Raw genomic sequence first — 20,968 nt, 5'->3', positions numbered from 1 at the left:
TGTGTGTGTGTGTGTGTGTGTGTGTGTGTGTGTGTGTGTTGGGGGATATGCAGGATCCTACTCATTGGCATGCCAAGTATCTGTAATCTCAGAAAAAAAAACTTGCCTTCTCTCCAGTGTGCCTCTTCTTCATCAGTGATGCATGACTACCCTCTAGTGGTTATATACAAGACTGCACTCATGATATCTGTAGGAACACTTAGCACACAGTAGTAGATACTAAGCATTGTCCTCCCTAAAAATAACCCTATGTTTGCCCACTGGTGATTTGGTCACACTAGTTCTCAATACATCTGTTTCCACCAAACTTCTCACACTGATTTTTTTTTAGTAATTACCCATTTTACATCTTGTATGTACTGTAATGTAATGAGTATTCTTTAAATTATAAAGTTCCTCCTCACCATCCTGTCTTTTAAACATCTACCACAAACCGCTAATATAATGTCTGAAGCTGGAAAATCACCCATATGTTTTGCTAGTTTTTAAAGAGTTTAAAAGTTCAGCTTTTATGGTTGCTATCAGAACACTTTTAGACAGAATTATGATTTAAGCATACATTTAACATCTTGGTTGGCACTTCAGGCTATATGCAGCCCTGAGAACTTGAGTTCAGTTGAGTGCCAACATCAACATATTAACCGTTTATATCACATAACTGAAGCAGTAATGAAAACAAAAAAGAATCCCCACGGTGAACACGATGAACCATAGTAAATAGTTTAAACAGTCAAATAGGGGACAAAGGAACATCTCCATCAAATTCCTGGGAAAATGTAGAATGTGGGAACATTTGCTCATATTTTAAGCCTTCCTCCCAAAGCAGTGTCAAAAACACTGCTTAAACCCATGGCTTACATAAATAGAATGAACTGTTGGACAGAGTCTGTAATGTACACTTTATTAATCCCACAAGGGGAATATTTTTCACTCTGTTGTTATATATCTTCACACACACAGGCCGAAATACACACATGCACAAACAGGACCTCTATACACATGCATTATGTATGGAGATATGTCAGAGCCTGCTTCACAGGATAGCGCCCGGAGCAGTTGGGGGTTTGTGCCTTGCTTAAGGGCACCTCAGCAAACTGGCACCTCTCCAGCTACCAGTCCACATTCTGTACTTGTTCTGTGCAGGAACTTGAGCCAGTGACCCTCCAGTTCCCAAGCCAAGTCCCCAGGGACTGAGCTTTTGCTGCCCCATGAGTAGCATGGGAATACATTTTGAGCCCCATTTAGCATCAGCCAACCTTAATTTAACTTAATCTTAATTTGAAAAGGACACAATGTATACTCATAAGACAGTTAGGAATGATATGTGAGGACAGACTAGGTTTATCTTTATGGTGGTGAAGAAGAAAATCCTCATTGTTTCTCCTTAGTTGCATGCTCTTTGTATAGAAAGGCACACAAACTGAAACGTAACTGTATTTGTTACCAAAGCACAAAAAAAACAGTCTGAAAAAAATCAGCACAGTGGTAGTAAGCTTGCACAGACAACACCAGACTTCCTTACTTTTCACCACACAAGCAACCCTCACTAAATTGAACACAGAGCTCTTTCGAGAAGCACTTTTTTGAGCAAAGTCTGGGCACCAATTTTAGTTTAAAAACTAATGTTTTTCATGTCTAAGTAACTAAGCAAACAGCTGTGGACAAACCTTTTCAGGCAACATGTTGAAATAACATTAGCAACATGAGCACCTCGGCTCAGCAGCTCTCTGATGTAAGAACAAGGCAAAATGATTGCCATATAACTACAGCCATCAACAGAAGTTGAGCGTATTGTTTTGCAGTTATGTATCTGACTTTGTTGCTGTTCAAGTTGTTGCATACATTTTCAACCAGTCTGTTATCCAGACAACCATTTCTTCTCACTCATATTATGTCCTTCCTTTTCTTTGGATTAAGCGTGTTCCTAAACACTCATCCAACCAATTCCAAACAGCAGCACTTCATTTGTTTATGTTTTATTATAAGTTGAAATATTTTTATGCTTTGAAATGAATGTCGTATGTATATTTTTTATTGCATCGATATGGTCACATGACTTTAAGACTGGCTGCTTTGTTTTCAGTGGAAAGTTTGTGTACTGATGTCACATGAAGGCCATGGATCTCCATACAGCATTTGCTGTGTGCATGTTCTGACCGAAAAGCAGAGCACTATGTCTTTTGTAAATTGCTCAATCGAGTAATTATAAAATTGAGACAAAAAAAACACAAAATTGTATTTATAAATAAATGTAAAGACATCATCATATCTTCCAGTTTAATACTATGAGAAATAGTACATCTGCCCCATTTGACTGCAGTGGTTATTTTATTCACGCTAAAACTGAAATACACCCTCGATGTCGCACAGCACCCTTCAGCTTACTCTCAGGGGCTGAATGTGTGAAACCTGCAAATTTGCATGCGAGAACTGAATGAGGATTAAAACATTTCAAAACTACTCACTATTATATGAATACAGCGCTAAACTGGAACAGCTTTTTATCTGTAAAGACTTAGTTCCTGATGCAAACAAAGGAAAGTTGGGTGTGGTCAGCGAAACTAACCCATATGCCTGCATCCACGTAAGACTAGCTTCCTCATTTTGATGGCACTTCCCTTACTGACCCTGCGATTGGTTCATCTGCACATAAATAGGAAGTCAACTGCAGTGTAGAATACTTATCAGTGACATTCCACAGGAAAGATTTACTGCAGATGGAAATACCCTAAATCTTGTTCCACTTTGTAAGGGACCAACCTTGCCCTGCAGGCTGCAGTGTTTTAAAGGTTTAGCCCTCCCAGGACGACTGTTTCTACAAGACAAATGGCAACAGATTGAATCTCAGGGACGTCTACGCGTTTCAAAGGGCAGGTGTGGACTAGTTTCAGTATCTGGGACGTATCTCAGGTTTACTCGGACGGATCTGGCTAAGGAAGTCTGTCAGGGTTTTGAAGTTCTGCTAAGTTCTTTGAGGACTTGTTGAAGGCTTGTGGGTAACCTGCTGGTCTGCCAAGTTTCGTACAGGACACTCAGGACATTCAGCACCCTCAATCACCCACCACTAGAGGGCCCAGTCTGACAACATACAGGAAGTATTAGTTAAGTAATTATACTGTATTTTTTCACAGACCATTTAGCCAACAATTAAGTTTCTCTTGATACATTACTTCTTGTTTGTTTCATATAAATTAACACCAGTCTAAAAGTACATGGCAGATAATATACAAATTAAAGGAATTATATAATTGTATGTATATAGTATTGTAGACATACTCAGACTCACAGTAATATACTTTCAATTATCATTAGAGTCTGGGAAATATAAACGGAAACAAATTGCAAAGAAAAGATTAATTATTAACAACAGGTGTTAGGCCCAACCTGATCAGCTGACGTGAACAAGGAAGCTACTCCCACGTAAATAAAAACCTGTTTGGTTGCTCTTTTGTTTAACCACCTTTGACTTGCAAAGAGGAATGCAGGTAGCAGAGCTGTACGAGAGCTGTACGAGAGCTGTACAGTACTCAACTTAGGGCTAGCAAAAATGCTGAAAAAACTCTTTAGCTTCCTGGCCCTTTTTGCTTTTGCCAGTATGGTATGTTTTCTTGTGGTTCTATTCTACAGCAAAGACGGCACTTTTTTTGTTTTTACAATGCCATATCGTATGGCAAATGGAAACAACACATATTCCCAGTTAATAAAAGAACTCGTTCCACTGGAGACTAAAACCCAAAATGCCAGCCTAGGAGAGACACGGATGCCACCCAATACGAGCAAGACTTTGGGACCCTGCCCTGACACCCCTCCAAATCTTTTGGGTCCACTCCATGTGGAGTTTAATTCTAACCGGACTTTGGACTACGTGAGAAAGGAGGTTGGTTCCATTCTTCAGGAAGGTGGACGGTACAAGCCACCAGACTGTATTGCCCAACAAAAGGTAGGTGAATGTATGGAGAGACAAATGAATAAATGAACAGAATAATAACTGGAACCATTTACCATGATTTTAGATTAGTTTAGACATGTTTAAAGACGTGTCAAAATTTGAGTGAAGTATGTCATATACATATTTGTATAATGTGTAAAAATTATGATAACTAAATAGGAAAAATGTGGAAGTCTCTGGTGTGTGGTATAGACAGGGGCTCCCTGACCCCTAGGGGCTCCTCAGTGTTACTGCAGGGTGACTGCCAAATTATAGTCTGAACATTTTATGAGTCTTTATTTCCAAAATTAAAATATGTCTGAAAGTGGCCAGGTTGGGTCAGTGGGTAGAGCGGGCACACATATACTGAGAGGTTTATGCCTCGACGCAGAGGTCCAGGGTAATACGAATACGAATACGACCAGTGACGATTTCCTGCATGTCTTCCCCCTCTCTCTCCCCTTTCTCACCTAGCTGTCCTGTCAAAAATTAAAGGCAGAAAAGCCCATAAAATAATCTTTAAAAAAAAATGAATCCAACATATTGTCAAAAAAAAATCATCCTTTTTGTGAAAAACAAACATTTAATTCCCACATTAATGATAGGCTTACTATAGGGTGTAAAACTAAACTTCAGGATTCATTGTGCCTTCCATATGTATGTTTAACATTAAACATGATGTATAAATAATAATGATATCCATCCATCTATTTTCCTCTATCCGGCCCTGTTTAATTTGAAACTCAATTTCATACAATATATGTAGTAGTCCCTGCTCCGTCTCTCTTTCAGCTAAGGGGTCCTTGGCTTAAAAATGATGAAGACCCCTGCTTTTAAGCCTTTTATGATTTTGGGCAGTCCTAGTCTTAAAATAAGTTTTTTTGTATTTTTATCATTCAGTTTTGTGCGTATTACATACATGTCCTTTATGGTTTTATTTTATTTCATTTTCTTTTCTTTTTCTTTTTCTTTTTCTTTTTCTTTTTCTTTTTCTTTTTCTTTTTCTTTTTCTTTTTCTTTTTTTTAATAAAATAAAAAAAAAAATCTGAATGATATCAAAAGTCAAAACAGAGAGGATACTTACAGGGCACTTTAGCTACCATAACTTACTTAAAATAGTTTACCTTCACCACATTCTACAATTTATTTACCTTTACCAGCAGAAAAAAATGACCAAAGTTTTAATGATTCTCTACATTAAGCAAACTTATTTTTTCATGTTTAGGTGGCGATCATCGTCGCATTCCGAAATCGGCATGAGCACCTGAAGCATTGGCTGTATTACCTCCATCCCATATTGGTACGACAGCAGTTGGACTACAGAGTGTATATCATCAACCAGGATGGAGAGGGAGTGTTCAACCGGGCTAAACTGATGAACACAGGCTACGTCGAAGCACTGAAGGAATATGATTATGAGTGCTTTGTCTTCTCTGACATAGATCTGGTTCCTATGAATGACCGTAACCTCTATAGATGTTTTGACAATCCCCGACACTTGGCTGTGGCTATGGACAAATTTAACTTCCACTTACCCTATAACGGCTACTTTGGTGGGGTTTCTTCATTGTCTAAGGACCAATATTTGAAGATTAATGGCTTCCCGAACAGTTTCTGGGGCTGGGGTGGTGAGGACGACGATATCTATAACCGAATTCTTAACCGTGGAATGTCCATTTCTCGACCTGACTCGGTGACAGGAAAGTACAGGATGATCAAACATGAGAGAGACCTGCACAATGAGCCCAATCCAAATAATCCTGGCAAATTAAGCCAAACCCGGTGGACCATGGATAAAGATGGCATTAATTCCCTTAAATACTCAGTCAAGGATATTGTGAGGGATAGACTGTACACTTTTATCACTGTGGATATCGAGGCTCCATCAAGCTGAATGAGGATGGAACTGCTGTTGACAAATGATTCATGGTTCTTCAGAACAGCCATTGTAATATATATATATATATTTTTTTTTATTGAACACATGTAACTGTGATGTTTTGGACAATTTCATCTAAAGGCTTAGGACCATTTAGGAACCTGTAAGTTTGGAACTGGTGATTTTGTGTTCTTAAAATCTTTGTGAATCCAGTCTGTCTATTCTTTATTTAACCAAGGGAAGGTGTGTGTTGGTGTGTGTGTGTGTGTGTGTGTGTGTGTGTGTGTGTGTGTGTGTGTGTGTGTGTGTGTGTGTGTGCCCAAGTGCACTAAACAAATGCACTGAATGTAAGCTTTATGAATATGAAGTAAAGACATTGTTTCTCAGTTGCTTCGGCACTATCCTCAAACGACAATCATTAGGCTATTCTGTGAAATGTTTGCATCTCTACAGTAAGTCCTTATTGCTTTTACACACAATTCAAACTCTGTGATATATTCAGACAACACCAGCCAACAGTCTGTTCAAGAACACGGAAAGATGGTGGTTTGGACAGGTGGACACAAGAGACATCTTGGGGATTGTTACATCCAGTCGATTTTTGTGTATTGCAAGGACATATAATATCACATGTGAAATGAATAAAACTGAGCCAGACTAAAATCTCTTTACCAGTTACGTGGTGAAGAGGTTTTATATTTCATTTACACAATATTTTTAAAATGTCATGCTTTTGTATGTACATACTGCAAAGTGTAATGAAATAAAAAGGAAAAGATTTTGGTCTCAGTGATGCACAGGTTGATTTATCTTCATTTTTGGAAGAACACGTTTTGTGATCAGTAACAATGTTTTAGAAAATGAGTTTAAGCAATTGGAAGAACTTTAATGAAATGTAGGGCCACTACGGTCCAGCACTGAGCTTTGCCCATGGACATCAACACTAAATTAATCTTTTGGTGAGCACACTCTGAATGAGTGACAAACTACTTTTAAGTTATGTTTGCTCAGTGAAATTGTGCATGCCAGCCAGAATATCACTAAGAGACATTATTTACCATACCATCTCTCTATATTCAGCGGATCTAGTGACAGTGGATAGACAGGAATGGTGGGAGAGAGATGGGGGATGACACGCAGCATAGGGCCGCAGGTCGGACCTGAACCCGGGCCGCCGCAAAGGCCCCAGCCCACATGGGGCGCACGCTCTAACTGGGTGGGCTGGTGTTACTGTGTTTTTGTTTTTTTTTCCTCGTTTGGTTGCTTGCAGTTTGGCTGGTGTGTTTTTGTTTTCTCCCTTTCCCTAACGTCATTTTCCACAGTGTGTGGACACGCCTCCTCCTGCTGCTTTCTCCTTGCACCTGGTTCCAATTCACTAATCAACTCACCTGCTACTCATCAGCTCATCTACCTCCTTTAAGGATCAGTGTGACCTTCTGCTCGACGCTGGATTGTTACTTACCTTGAGTATGAGTTCTTTGCTGCTCTCGCTAGTGTTTTCTTGTTCTGAGTTTTTGCCTCGATCTAACTTGTCTGTTTCCGTGTCCTAGAAGAAATACTCACCTCCAGCAACCACCAGATCTTGGACCCAGTCAGCTCCACTCCAGTCTCCTGCTTCTACAAACCTTGATCTCCTCGCCACAGTTACTTTGAAAAAGTAACTTAGTTACTTTACAGATTACTTGATTCTAAAAGTAATTTAGTTACTTTACAGATTACTTGATTTTAAAAGTAACTAAGTTAGATTACAAGTTACTTTATTAGTTACATTCAGCAGCTGCTGACAACACCCCGCCGCCTCAACATAAAAATGACAACCGTGACAAAGCTGTTCTGTGAGGCAACTCGGCATTGACAGTAGTAGGGATCTTGTTTACTATGGCACGAAACGAAGGCGAGTCAACTGTGTTTAAGGGCAGCATTTCCTCTACAACGTACTGCCCGACCAACTTCTTCAACTCTCCCCCACTTACTGGTTTTGCACCAAAGTCCAGCTTTTGTTGTTTGGGTGGTGGGGGGACCTCCTTCTCTCTGCTTTGCACCACCTGGCGGGACTCTGTAAGTTTGACTGTGCGGTGCTGCGACTCCAAATGTTTCTTCAAATTTGACATAGTATTTTTGTAGCTAGATAGCACTTTGTCGCCACCAGCACAGAGTGTACAACGAACCTTAATATTGCCATCTTTAGCTGACACAAACTCAAAATAGTGACTGTATTTCCAGCTAGAAAACGCGCATATCTCTCCTCCCTCCATTGCTGTTTACATTTGTGTCGCTGCGTGGTAACTGTCCACATGCTGAAAACGTGACCTGTCCACGTGCTTGTCGTCGCATACGTGACTTCACTCCCCGAGACGCAAGAAGAAAGCAAAAACTATATATTTTTACTAAGGAAAATGACAAAAATAGTAACGCACAGTGACTTGGATAAGTAACTTTAATCTGATTACTGGTTTGGAAATAGTAACGCGTTAGATTACTCGTTACTGAAAAAAGCGGTCAGATTAGAGTAACGCGTTACCTGGCATCACTGCTCGCCACACTCCACTACCAGTTCCTACCACTACGGACCAGTTCATCTCCTACCACAAGTTATTTTTGAACTTTGTTCACTACTTCAGTGTCCGCATCTGAGTTCTGTTCCCCCAAACCGGTCAGTTACAGTTTTGATCTTTACTGGGGTGTATGAGGTTCTGCAAGGTTCATGGCAGGCTCCTGTTTTCTTCATATTAGATAACTTGTATTAGAAACATTTGTTGCGTTAACCAATGTGATAGCAGGAGAAGACTCCATGGAAGAGTGTCAGAATCGAGAGCAACACTCTTAAAGTAACATAAAAGTACACTTCTGAAAACATACAATGCTCAAAGTATTTAGTTGTTTTTTTTCCAATTACTTTTATTTTCTAAAATAACTAAGACTTTGATCTATCTTTTAAATGTACAAAGTAGTTCCAGTCGCTGACTGCAGGTTATAGTTTGGAATTTACATGTCTGCCAAAATCGAACCTGTTTTAAGATGAAATACATCAAAATCACTTTCAATGAGTGATTAAAAATACTCACGACCAATCTTGAACTGAAACATTTGGTAATTTTCACTTACTTTAGAGACTCGGGTAAGAATAAATGGGGTATTCAACTCTTCTCCCTTAGAGTCCCAATGAGCTAGAGTGACCTGTTTATGTACATCCATCCATCTTCGTCCGCTTATCCGGTGTCGGGTCGCGGGGGCAGCAGCTCCAGCAGGGAACCCCAAACTTCCCTTTCCCGAGCCACATTAACCAGCTCCGACTGGGGGATCCCGAGGCGTTCCCAGGCCAGGTTGGAGATATAATCCCTCCACCTAGTCCTGGGTCTTCCCCGAGGCCTCCTCCCAGCTGGACATGCCTGGAACACCTCCCTAGGGAGGCGCCCAGGGGGCATCCTTACCAGATGCCCGAACCACCTCAACTGGCTCCTTTCGACGCAAAGGAGCAGCGGCTCTACTCACACTTTGACGGGGGAACCAACTCATCTTAATTTTAAGCTCATGATATGAAACTGATGTGTATCTGGCAATTCCATTCAAATGTTCAGTAGGTGAATTCATTTAGAAATATAGGATGCATACCTGTTGTGCGTCTCATAAAAGTGTCTGCACAAATTCAGTTAAGTGAAAATGTTAATTCAATATGGAGTGCTAAATTCAAGCCATTGTACTGTGCATCAGACCATTAACTCGCTCCCCTGACCTTGTATCTTTAAAGGTAAATTTCAGTCATCACTCATCTTGTGATTCATAATTCAATTCATCTTCTAGTTTGCTGCTCACAAGGTCCCATTCAGTTTGGAACTTCATTAAACATCTTGTTTCCTGCCGCTTCATCACTTTAAAATCAGAATTTGTCATTTACTGGTGGACTAGTATAAACCAGATTGATATGTTTGACTGTCTGCAGGGTTAAAGCTTCACCCGGCATCATGCTGTATCGTGTGCTCCTGTTTTTCATGGTGTGCCGAACACATCCGCCCATTCACAGAGTCAAAAGCTTGTCTGTTGACTGATACATTATTGACAAGCGAAAAAGATTGCACAACGTTGCCTGCCATGGCTTTCCATGAGGTTGCAGAGGTGGAGTGGAACCTTTACTTTGTCATACTTTACACTGGGAATTGATGTGTTTAGACAAGGTGTGCTAAAGGTCTGTGCACTGTTGAATGAATTCTACTGCATTTCTCCTCTCCGGTTGGTTTATTAAAGGATGTGTGTCAGTAACTACAGTATATGTGCATTTCAACGTGTGTGTGTGTGTGTGTGTGTGTGTGTGTGTGTGTGTGTGTGTGTGTGTGTGTGTGTCTGTATAAATGTTTTACTGCACCAGTTCAACTCTAATCACATCTCTCACACACTGTGTCAGCAACCCCCCAAACACTCGCCCATCCTCCTTCCTGCCCAGCCCCCTCTTTTCATTGGTTGACCTAGTGGAGTTACTATGGGAACGACCGTAGAGAGGCTGCCATGAGAAATGTGGGGTACAGCTTTTGAATGGTGCTTCAGGCTCCATCATACATGCACACATTTATAAGGGCAAGGACACCCTACCTACCATCATGATTTCATTTGTTTTGGAAATATAAGTATGACGTTGACTCTACTCTTTTATACTAGTGTTTTTCTCCACCAGTATCTGTCATTTAATAGGTTGTTCTCTATAGAACAGATTATTTAATTGGTCTTTCTGAAAAGCTAAAATGTGTTGTTTTGGTTAATAGTATATATTATCTTCTACAAGATAAATGGTGATCAACTGTGCAGTGTAGTAAAAACACCTTATCATTTTAACCAATCCAATATATAATGATGATATCTCCTTAGTTTAAGTCATCAGTATGATAGTTTTGTTAAATTTCCAATAGTTTTACCAATTTAGCTTGGAACACACAAAAAAAAAATCTCAGTATCTTGTTTTAGCTCTTTAGAAAGACACACTTTAATGAAGACACCCAGATACTAGCTAGAAAATAGCTTTTATGTAACAACACACTGATAATTGGTAATAGGCTACACATTAACCATATGTATAAGCACTCATACCTTTTATAATAAAGACTATGTAAAGAAGAAAGAGCACAGGCATAGTCTTGAAAATAAAAAGTTGAACTTATAAGCATTCAAATTCACCCTTGTTCCATTTAGTACACTCAGTTTTGCCACGTCAGCCTGGTATTGTAGCTGGTGGCTAATGTCAGCTAATGTTAGCAAACATTAGACAGGTATTGCTATAACTAGCATTACTGAGTCAGTTTGCTGATTTCGTGACTCTTCTCTTCTCGTGTTACTATTACATTCTAATCAAAAGTTGTATCGGCTAGCTAAAAGCGTTGTTTAATAGCACTTTATCCCAGACAAATCCTCACTAACACTAACCATGAATCTTTTTCTCCCACTTTTTCTTTGCATCTCTTCCTCGTTCTCTCTCCTCAGTGTCTTGTATACAAACTAAATCCTCTCTGTCGTGCACTTACCAATACCAGATTTATGCATCATAACCAACACGCATGCGCACACACACACACACACACACACACACACACACACACACACACACACACACACGACTTACAAAGAGGACGAGTGTCCACATACATCACCCAGGCAGCAGATTAATGATGAGATCAGCCGACACACACACATGCGCGGGCACCAGCACGCACCATCCTCACTGCCAGCATCACTAGCTTTGATGTGGTGAGCTAGTACAAGTGAGTGTTATGGTCTTACGTAAGGCTTTTACATAAACCTCAGCGTGCAGAAACAGAGAGCTGGATAGAGAGGGAGGGGGGTTTTGCTGCACCATTACAAAGGGGATTCGCACTGCACCAAATCCTCCTTCCACTACACATTCATGCGCACACACACCACAACAACAACATATAAGCTTTCTCGAGCAACATGTGTCTTCCTGAAAACAATGAGACGCTCCCTTTCATCTATATTCAGAACGCACAGGTTCCATATCCACATGCATCAGCTGTCTGTCTTTGTCCTCACACTGGCTGTCTGTCCCTGTCTCTATGTATCTTTTCCAACTAGAGACCGACAGCAGACAATGACACATCCATCGGGCTTTCATCTGAGCAATCAATAAAATGTATTGATAACCTATTACACCCAAGCCAAGCAGACCTCTCTCCAAGTGTGACGCCACAACACAAATGCCACATGCTGCACATCAACAAAAGCTTCTCTGTTCTCACCCTGTCTCCCACCATACCTACTCCTTGGGGATTTAAGCAACCAGGCTGTGGGGGGTGAAAGATGGAGGAGGGGAGTTGATGAGAGAGAGGTTCTATCTGGTTTTGCTCTAATTATACAAGTACACAAAGCCTCTGACATTAAAGTGTATAGGTTCTTGTTTAAATGTGGTTACAAAAAGTCAGGAGCTCATCTATCAGCGCAAAGAGTTTTATTCATTAAATGTGAAAAGTGGAAAGATTTCACACTGTGAACAGGGTAACATCAAAAAGGAAAACATAATATGCTTTTCATCGCAGCAAATAACCAAATAAAGGCCCAGATTTGTAATCAGAAAGAAAAGAATGGCCTATTTGGTTGATGTCATTACTGTGTATAGGCCAGTGCAACAGATCTGTCATGGTTGTGGTTTTCTGTTATAGTTTTTCCTGTTTTATTGTGTTAATTTATTCCCCATTTCCTTGTTGTTTACTGTCTCTTGTGTTCTCTGTTGCATTTTACCCTGTTTTCATCCTTGTGCATGTTTTTTGCTTCAGTTTCCTGTTTTATTTTGTAGTCTGTTTCTCCCATGTCATGTCTTATTTTACTTCCTGCCTTGTGTTTTCCCGCCATTGTGTGTATTTCTACCCCTTTTGTCTCGGTGTTCCAGTGTATTTTGATGCCTGGTCTTTTGTTTCTTCAATGTTTTTTTGGAACTACTTTTGCCTGCTTACTTCAGGACTATTTTTGTTGTATCCCTTTTTATTTATTAAATCCTCAAACTCAACACTGCCCTGTTGTCTGCATTTTTGGGTCCGCCATTTCTCTAAATCCTGACAAGATCAAGGTCCTTTAAGGGTTCAACGTCAATTTTCACTGTTAGACTTGGGGAACATTTTGAAACAAGTTCTATTTACACACCAAATTCCGACAGATGGGACATCAACCGAGGAGGACGCCATATCTCAACAAAACCTGTTACAATATGATGCATAATGACCCAGGTCATAGCTCCCCACTCACTCTTAATCTTAACATTAGTATCATTTGATTGGTGGCAGTGTCATAATGTAAAATTATGATTTTTGGACTGGTCAACAATCCACAAGCATCACCACTGCTGTTTGAAGAAAATACTCTTTTCTTTTTGTTTTTACCAGAAATGCTTTAAAGGTTTAGATTGTTGCCCATTTCAATTACCAAAAAGTTACCTTTAGTCACCATCCTTTTCCAACTAATCACTCTTTTGCAAAAAAAGAGTAAATACAAGTGATTGCATATTAAATCAAGAGAGGGAAGAGCACAGTCTAGGCAGAGAAAACAATAAGTCACGTGAGTTTTTTCTTCCTCCCAAATGACCTATAGCCTGTCCTTTTTATCGGGTGAGAAGCACACTTACTGCAGACCTGGGATCAGGTTACCCCATGGCCTGTCCTGCACTACACTGTCAGGGGGCTGAAAAGATATCTGAACCCGGAGCAGTGTTCTGGATCAATCCTCACATTCTAAATGAGATGGAACGCTATCATGAACTAGAATGACCCTTGGTGTCATTGGTACCTCTGTGGTTAGGATCAGAGAAATCTGGGATCTCTCAAATGTCTTTCCTACGAAAACCCCTTTCTTTACTGTAACTGAAGGGTAGGGACACTCTGCTCCCTGTAACTTGTCTCATTGAATTACATACAAAGGCCTTTTAGGACTGCAATACACCCCCTCATTCTTAAAACAAGTGGTGCTTTGCGAGGCTCGACACACTGTGCAGTAGTTTGTCTTCATTTTTCAGAGCACGGGGGACTTAGAAAACAGTAAACTCCACCATTTGTCTTGCCCCCACACAAGAGGGAGAAAGAGGAAAACAGACCAACACAGCTGACCAATGATCTACTATGATGTCAAGCTACATTCAGATTTGCACACAGCTGCAATGGTTACTAGACTGAAGTTGCACACTGTTAGTACAACAGCTAGGAGAGGAAGGGTAAAGGAGCTGATTTAGACCCCAAGTTTGGCTTTGTATTTTAAGATGTAATCAAGGTAATTACGTTTCTTTATCTTAAACCCTGATAGAATTGTTTGGGTCACAGTCTATTTAAAAAACACTTACAGGCATATTCTGCCTGTCTAAAACTGGTTTGTCATCCACTCACATCAGCCTGTATAATATGAACAGAAACACAACAGAAAGACCAGAAAGTAGAGCATTGGGAAGCTGGTGCAATCACAGTTTAAGATCCAAACAGTATGACGTAGGACGAAAGGAGGATACTATAAAAAACAGTATGAAATCCAGTGAAGAAGAAAGTACTAACTAGAAAAAATAGTGTGTCCTTAGAGAAAAAAGTCATCCAGTGTAGCTAAGAAGACCGTGCCAAATGTTGAACGGTGTTGTTCAGTATTAGATGATGTTCCCTGACCTTTGTGCCTTGAACTGTATGTGTGGCACTGCATGCGGAGAGGGAGAGGAAATGTTTGTGTGAATGTCTGATTTTGTGTGTGTGTGTGTGTGTGTGTGTGTGTGTGTATTGAAGCATCAGTGCAAGGGATCCCTCCAGGTCGAGTATTGCGATAATTTTGCAGGTTTCCTTGGTAATTCAACAGTTGTAAATCCCAGAGATAGACAGAATAGATTCTATGGATGTACTTCGGGTGATGCAGTGGTGTATACGTGAGATCCAGATGCAACAGGCTGAAGCTAAAAACCCACAAGATATTGTGCGGCCATCTGCAGGGTAGCTTTGCCACATAGCTGCAAAGTAAGTAAGTAATAAAACCAGATCTCAGTGTTCAGTCATATTTTTGCACATAGTTTAATAATCAGTGTGCGGTCAGAAGAAGACCATCTTCAAAAAGCAAAAAAAACACATACAACAACAAACAAAAAAGGTGGGTTATTCCAGGCTGTGGCTATTGTAGAGTATGTTCATCAGAGAGTTTGAAATGAAGATTCCATTGTTGCTTTTTTTAAAAACTTTGGCTCTAACATTAAAGGATTAGGAGGTAATTTGTTACAGATTAGACAAGATGACAAACTTTGATTAGATTAGGTCCGTGGGAGCAAATTATGTTATGCCATGTGGCGTTCCATAAGAAAAATGTAAAAGATAAAAGGTGCTCTGCTTTTTTCTGTTTTTGCAGTGTGCAGTCATGAGCTGTTGAACTTTCAGCAGGTCAGGAGCTTTTCCAGGAAGTTACAAGGCAAATGTGTCTATTGCGTGTCCATGGATTGTCAAAAGTCAACCTCCAAAGTTCCAGTGAGAGCTGTGAAGTGTTAACCCAGCTTTTTGGAGTCTCCTCGTGACTTTCCCAAGTGAACAAAACCACTTATTCTATTCTAGCCTGTCGTAAGCCAAAACACTTAAGGAATGAGAGCTTTTAAGATTCGAGAGGAATTTATAGGCTGTTAACTCTACAGCTCAACATTTTTCTTGGTCTGGGAAAACTTTTGGCTCTGCATAAACAGCACTAAAGTGATGCACACTCAAGTCCATAAGTTAGTAGGCGGGAATCACCCGTTTGACAGGAGCTACTTCTTGTGGGCAGTTCCTCTGGTTGTGCTGCCAGGTTTGTTTCCAGAACGACGGACTGGCACCTTGGATACAGGGATTCTGGTGCGAGCTGGGGGAGGCTGAGCCTGGATCTTTGGTGGAGGGGATTCAGCCTCTAGAACAGACGAGAGGGCTGACTGGCTTACAGAGTGGGGAGGTGGGGTTTGTCTGCTACTTACTGGGATCTTGGATTCCCTTGGAAGGCTGGTGCTGCCTTTCATTGATTGGAAGGAGGAAGAGGAGGAGGAGGAAGGAGGAGTTGTTTGGGAGCTGGGGCTGAGTTTGTATTCAGTGGATGGAGAGGGAGTACTTTTTAGATCTTCATCTCCCTCCTGCTCTTCATCCTCTCCTTCAGGATCATTGTACAGGTCGTACAGGTGGTCTCCAGAGCAACTGTCGCGTGATAGGGCCATCTTCTGGTTTCGCTGCAGCCCGCTCTCATCAGGTGTTGCTGTGGGCGTTGCAGAGGGAGTGTCCCAGTAACCCTCATCACTAAGTGGCTCTTTTTCACCAGGTGATGTGGGATGACGGCCATGTGTGTGAGGGAGGGGGGGTTTAGCTGCCCGGCCTCCTGCTGCACCAACTACAGGAATCTTACTGAGCCCCAACGCCTTCACCTGGGGTACCTTTCGGTCTGCGCTCCTGTGCGCTGAGGGCAGGTGGCTGCTGGCAGGGTTGGAGGTGGCACGTGGGGGATAAGTTGAAGTCGGGGTGGTTGAGGCAGGTTGGTGTGATCGGGGCAAAGCAGGGGAGCTGTCCCCTTTGGAGGGCAGCATGTGCCAGAGCCCCTGCATGTCTGCATCGTCCACACCTTCTGGACTTGCCATTTCTTCCCCTCCACCCATGTAGGCCACCACACCACTACCGGGTGGGTGCGGCTGTGGTGGAGGCGGCGCCCGGGCCCGGGCTGGGAGGGAAGAAGGCACGGAGCTTGCAGAAACCGAAAACATGGGCTGAGTCAGCTGCGAAGGTAGAGGGGGTTTGGTTGGGGAGCCCCGAGATATGGCACTGGTGATACCAACAGCTCTCCCAACACCTACTCCCACACTCCCCCCTCCTCCCCCACTGCTGCTACTGCTGGTGCCACTGCCACCATTACCCACTGGCCCCTCCTCGTCTGCGTCAGCAATAATGTCACCACAGCCTGTCAGTGAATCAAAGCTCTTGAGGGATGTGACGTCAGTAAAGAGGAGAGAGCAGAGGCGATCCACCGAAGGTTCTGAGGGTGGGTCACCTGTGCTGCAACGATCCAAAGGGGGTGTAGCGAGAGAGGGGGTGAGGCTGGAAATTGAGGCTTTGGCTTTTTGGATGGGAGGGCGGAGTGGCGAGTCAGTGGGTGTGTAAGGAAAGGGGGAGTCTGGCTCACCAGATGGCCCTGGCATGGCAACACACTGTGGGGGTGTCATGGTAACACTAGTACTGAGAGTCTCAGGGTTAGGTGATGCCTCTGCATTCCCACAATCCACTTGGTGATGATGCGGAGGCGGTTCAAGGGTGAGAGTTATATCCTTTACCTTTTCAGAGTCGGCAATATCTCCATCCTTCTCTGTCTTTCGTTCCACCTCCTCCCCCTCTCCCTCGTTTGTTTTTTCCTTGCGTCTCCATCGCATGCTGCTAAAAAAGCCTTTTAGGCCCCTCCCTCTTCTGACAAGCCCCGCCCCTCCATTTTCACTAGATCTAAAACTCCCTCTTCGAAGTAGAGAAAAGAAACTCAGCGATTTGCTGAGGGACCTCACCGGCCCCGCCTCCAGGATAGCAAGCCCTTCCCCTCTCTGTCCATCAGCATCGCTGTTAGAGCTCATTAGTCCATCGTGGGTTTTGCTCCTAACTAACTCCACTGAGCCGTTTCCATTTAAAGAATTCCCATTGTCAGAATTCCCGTTGTTCCCGCTGTTTGTAGACCCTTTGTTCCTGAAGGAGAAGAAGCTGGCCATGCCAGATCCGGTGCGCCGCTTTCCGAAGAGTTTGAAGGCAGCTTTGTTGATCTTCCCTGTGGGCTGGGGGTCACACTGAGGGGCCACAGGAGGCTCCACACACTCCGACTGCACCTCCATTATCTAGCACTCTATCGCTCCCACTCTATCGTCTCCCTCAAGCTCTCTAGCTGCCTTTCTGTCCTCTCTCTCTCTCTGGCCACACATACACTCGCCCTCTCTTTCTCTCACCCTGCTGTCTGGTGCTCTATCACTCCCACTCTGACTTGCTCTAACGCCTGCCTGCTGGTTTTGTCTATCTGCCTGCCTTCCCCCCTCCTCTCTCTCTCTCTCTCTCGCTCTTTCTCTCTCTCTCTCTCTCTCTCTCTCTCTCTCACACATGCTGGGAGCTGCTCCTTACTGTATCCATGGCAACTGGGTGGGCTAAGCAGCTTTCGTCAACGTTGGCGGGGCGCCAGTGTCTATCCTCCACACCCTCCCCCATCCTCTTCCTCCTCTCTTCCTCTACCTTCCCTGTCACCAATGCACTGTTTGCTCTTTTGTTTTAACTACTCATCAATTTATAAGCCCTACATTCACTGCTTTCATCCCTGCATGTGTGTCTGTGTGGGTTTGTACTGCATGTCTTAGTGTGTTCAGTAAGTGGCCTAAAGATATGCACCCACCGATGAATTATGACGGATTAGACACAAGCTCAATATGTTTAAGTGCGCTTTCTCAGTGGATCATGAGACAGAGTGGAATGGCTCATTATAAAGACTGCATGCATACTTGTTTAGATTTGATGTTGTTTATATATGTTTGTGGAACATAGGCCATGAAGGTGGGTAAAATCGAACAAGTAAAAAGCAGACTTAGCACAAGTTTTAGATATGAATATTTTGAATTAATTGTTAGTAGATGTGTCATACTGTATCATCCTGTGAGGTAAGTCATGTCAAAGCTTCGTGCAAACAGTGGCTTGACATCATACATTTATCAGCATTACTTACTTCACCCAGCCCTGTGTGTGTGTGTGTGTGTGTGTGTGTGTGTGTGTGTGTGTGTGTGTGTGTGTGTGTGTGTGTGTGTGTGAGAGCATGGAAAAGTTCAAAGTAAATGCAAATAAGCATGTCAGAAGCCTGAATTAGAGGACTCAAATACAAGACCTGCTGTTCAACAGTATGTGGGTTTAAACCAGGATATGATTTTAAAAAAAAAATATTACACACACACACACACACACACACACACACACACACATACACAGACACACACACACACACACACACACACACACACACACACACACACACACACACACACACACACACACACACACACACACACACACACGCCTCATGCCTCCAATACAGTTTGGCCCAGACATATAGGCCATATGGCCTCGAGCCCTCTTCCATATGGATATACAAGACCAGGTGTCTGAGAGCTATGACAACGCATCTAACTGTCATCCTATCATCCTAAGTGTGCGTGTGTGTGTGTGTGTGTGTGTGTGTGTGTGTCCATGTGTTTGTAACCACTCATGCCGTCAACATTATAATCTTTCTTTTTACATTAGCTATACTGTTAGTGTCTACCTTGGCAACCAGCAGAGTTTCTGTGGGCATGCAGAACAATAAAGTGTTCACTGTGTGTAACCTTAACTTATTGCCTTGCTGTTATTTTCCTTTTCTTATTCTTTTAAATATACATATGATAAAGTATGTTAATGAAACAAATGGTTCTGCAAATGTGTGAAGATAAACTTTGCGTTCATTGATGTGTTAAAGCATGCCCTGAAAAATAACAAAGAAGAGGTTTTAAACTAGTGCTCCCCATCTCTCCTGCTGAGCCACTGTTTTCAAGGTATCTCTTCCAAAAAATATATGTCATCCTCGCCTGCAGTGGATTCACCCAGAGTTCCCCATTTTCATGCTGAGCGTGATCCACTGTGGGTGCTCTTTTTACTGCCTATTCTATCATCCCAACCCCCCATGAATCTCACTGATACCCCGACCCACTTACAAACCTCCTCTCCCCTCCTTGCTTCCCTCCCCTGCTCCTTTTCTCTCTCTCTCTCCTCCTCCTACCCAGTTGCTCTGGGCACAGGCTCTCCTCTTCCAGCTCACTGCTATCAAACAATGTCTGCATTCATCTGCCCAAGGCAACACACACACACACACACACACACACACACACACACACACAGATCTACAGACAAGCTCACACCCACACAAACACATTCTGAGGGCTTCCTCAGAGTGAAGCGCTACAGCATATCTTCCTTATGCTCTCCCCCAATAAGAAAGATAATCTGTCCGCTCAGCCAACAAGTCAGTCACCCAGCCTGTTTGTCTGCCTGCCAGTCAGTCAGTCGCCCAGTCAGCAGGTTTTCAGATACATCAGACACTCAAGCAGAATGCCCTATAGCCATGCTAGCAGGTCAGCCGGCTATTGGATGGACTTGAAGCTGACTCTGAGCAGCAGATGGCTGGCTAAGAGTGGAGACTGATGAGTGGGCTCAGATATCACACGATGAGACAAAGGGTTTTTGCTGAGTTCTTAGGGAAAAAATGCATGTTGTTATGATGATTAAATAAAGTAAAGCATTACTACTAGTATGCAATATTTGTATATTCCGTAATTAAGACCATTTTCATAAATCTGGCAACCTGTACTCGCTTTTACAATCTATTTTGGCAGGGAAAGCAACAGGGTTTAGAGGATAATACGTATTTACTCCAAACAATGAATACAAAAAAATCAAATACATAAAGACAGCATGAGTTGACATTGATCTTTACATTTTGAAGTAAATATTCGGCTTAACTATCACAACATGAAGATGCTACTCCCCTATGTAACAAGAACTGTGGTCCACAAGCTTTTTATGGATATTTGTACAAAAATGTAACTTTCTTCACAACCTAATGATTCATTTCTTTCTCCATTAACTGTAAGCGAGAAAAACACACACACACACACACACACACACACACACACACACACACACGCCAGGAACAGAAAAGCACACACCCTATTATCTTTATACACACACACACACACACACACACACACACACCCCATCTGTCTAAATAGGGTTCCCATTTCAGCCCCTTGAGTGAAGCTCAGCACTAAGTGGGACAGTTAGAGGACATTTTCTCTCTGCCTGTCTTACTGTGTTTTCTAACCATATGGCTTGTCTGAGCTTGTGTGCATAGTGTGTGTGTGTGTCCTTTGCATAATACCTGCATGTGGCTGCTGAATGTGCTTCTAAACTCTTCATGCTCTGCTAGCGAAAGGCCTCAGGATGCAAATATTCATTGACAGGTGTGTATGTGTGTATGGCAGAGGGAATGGATTGATGGAGGGATGAATAATGTTATGATAAGATGCTGAATGTAGGCTACATTTGAATACCAGAGGTCTTCCTGATATGGTAATTGAGTTGACATCAGTTGCCTTAAAGGTCCAATATGTA

At 42.3% G+C, this 20,968-nt stretch overlaps 2 protein-coding genes across 2 annotated transcripts; one reads left to right on the top strand and one right to left on the bottom strand.

The window, feature by feature from the left end:
* Nucleotides 1-2,668: 2,668 nt before the first annotated feature.
* On the top strand, nt 2,669-6,193 carry LOC116051105 (beta-1,4-galactosyltransferase 1-like). The gene is made up of 2 exons (XM_031301357.2): nt 2,669-3,940; nt 5,154-6,193. Exons 1-2 carry the CDS (start codon nt 3,548-3,550, stop codon nt 5,820-5,822), a joined length of 1,062 nt encoding a protein of 353 aa, XP_031157217.1. The 5' UTR covers nt 2,669-3,547; the 3' UTR covers nt 5,823-6,193.
* A 6,441-nt stretch (nt 6,194-12,634) lies between these two features.
* amer2 (APC membrane recruitment protein 2) lies at nt 12,635-17,806 on the bottom strand. The gene has a single exon (XM_031301323.2). It carries the CDS (start codon nt 17,623-17,625, stop codon nt 15,550-15,552), a length of 2,076 nt encoding a protein of 691 aa, XP_031157183.1. The 5' UTR covers nt 17,626-17,806; the 3' UTR covers nt 12,635-15,549.
* Between the last annotated feature and the right edge of the window lie 3,162 nt (nt 17,807-20,968).

The sequence above is a fragment of the Sander lucioperca genome, chromosome 1 (assembly GCF_008315115.2).
Source record: "Sander lucioperca isolate FBNREF2018 chromosome 1, SLUC_FBN_1.2, whole genome shotgun sequence".
In the NCBI taxonomy this organism is placed as follows: Eukaryota; Metazoa; Chordata; class Actinopteri; order Perciformes; family Percidae; genus Sander; species Sander lucioperca.
Note: the sequence above shows the minus strand (reverse complement) of the source record. Positions and strands in the feature narration are given on the sequence as shown.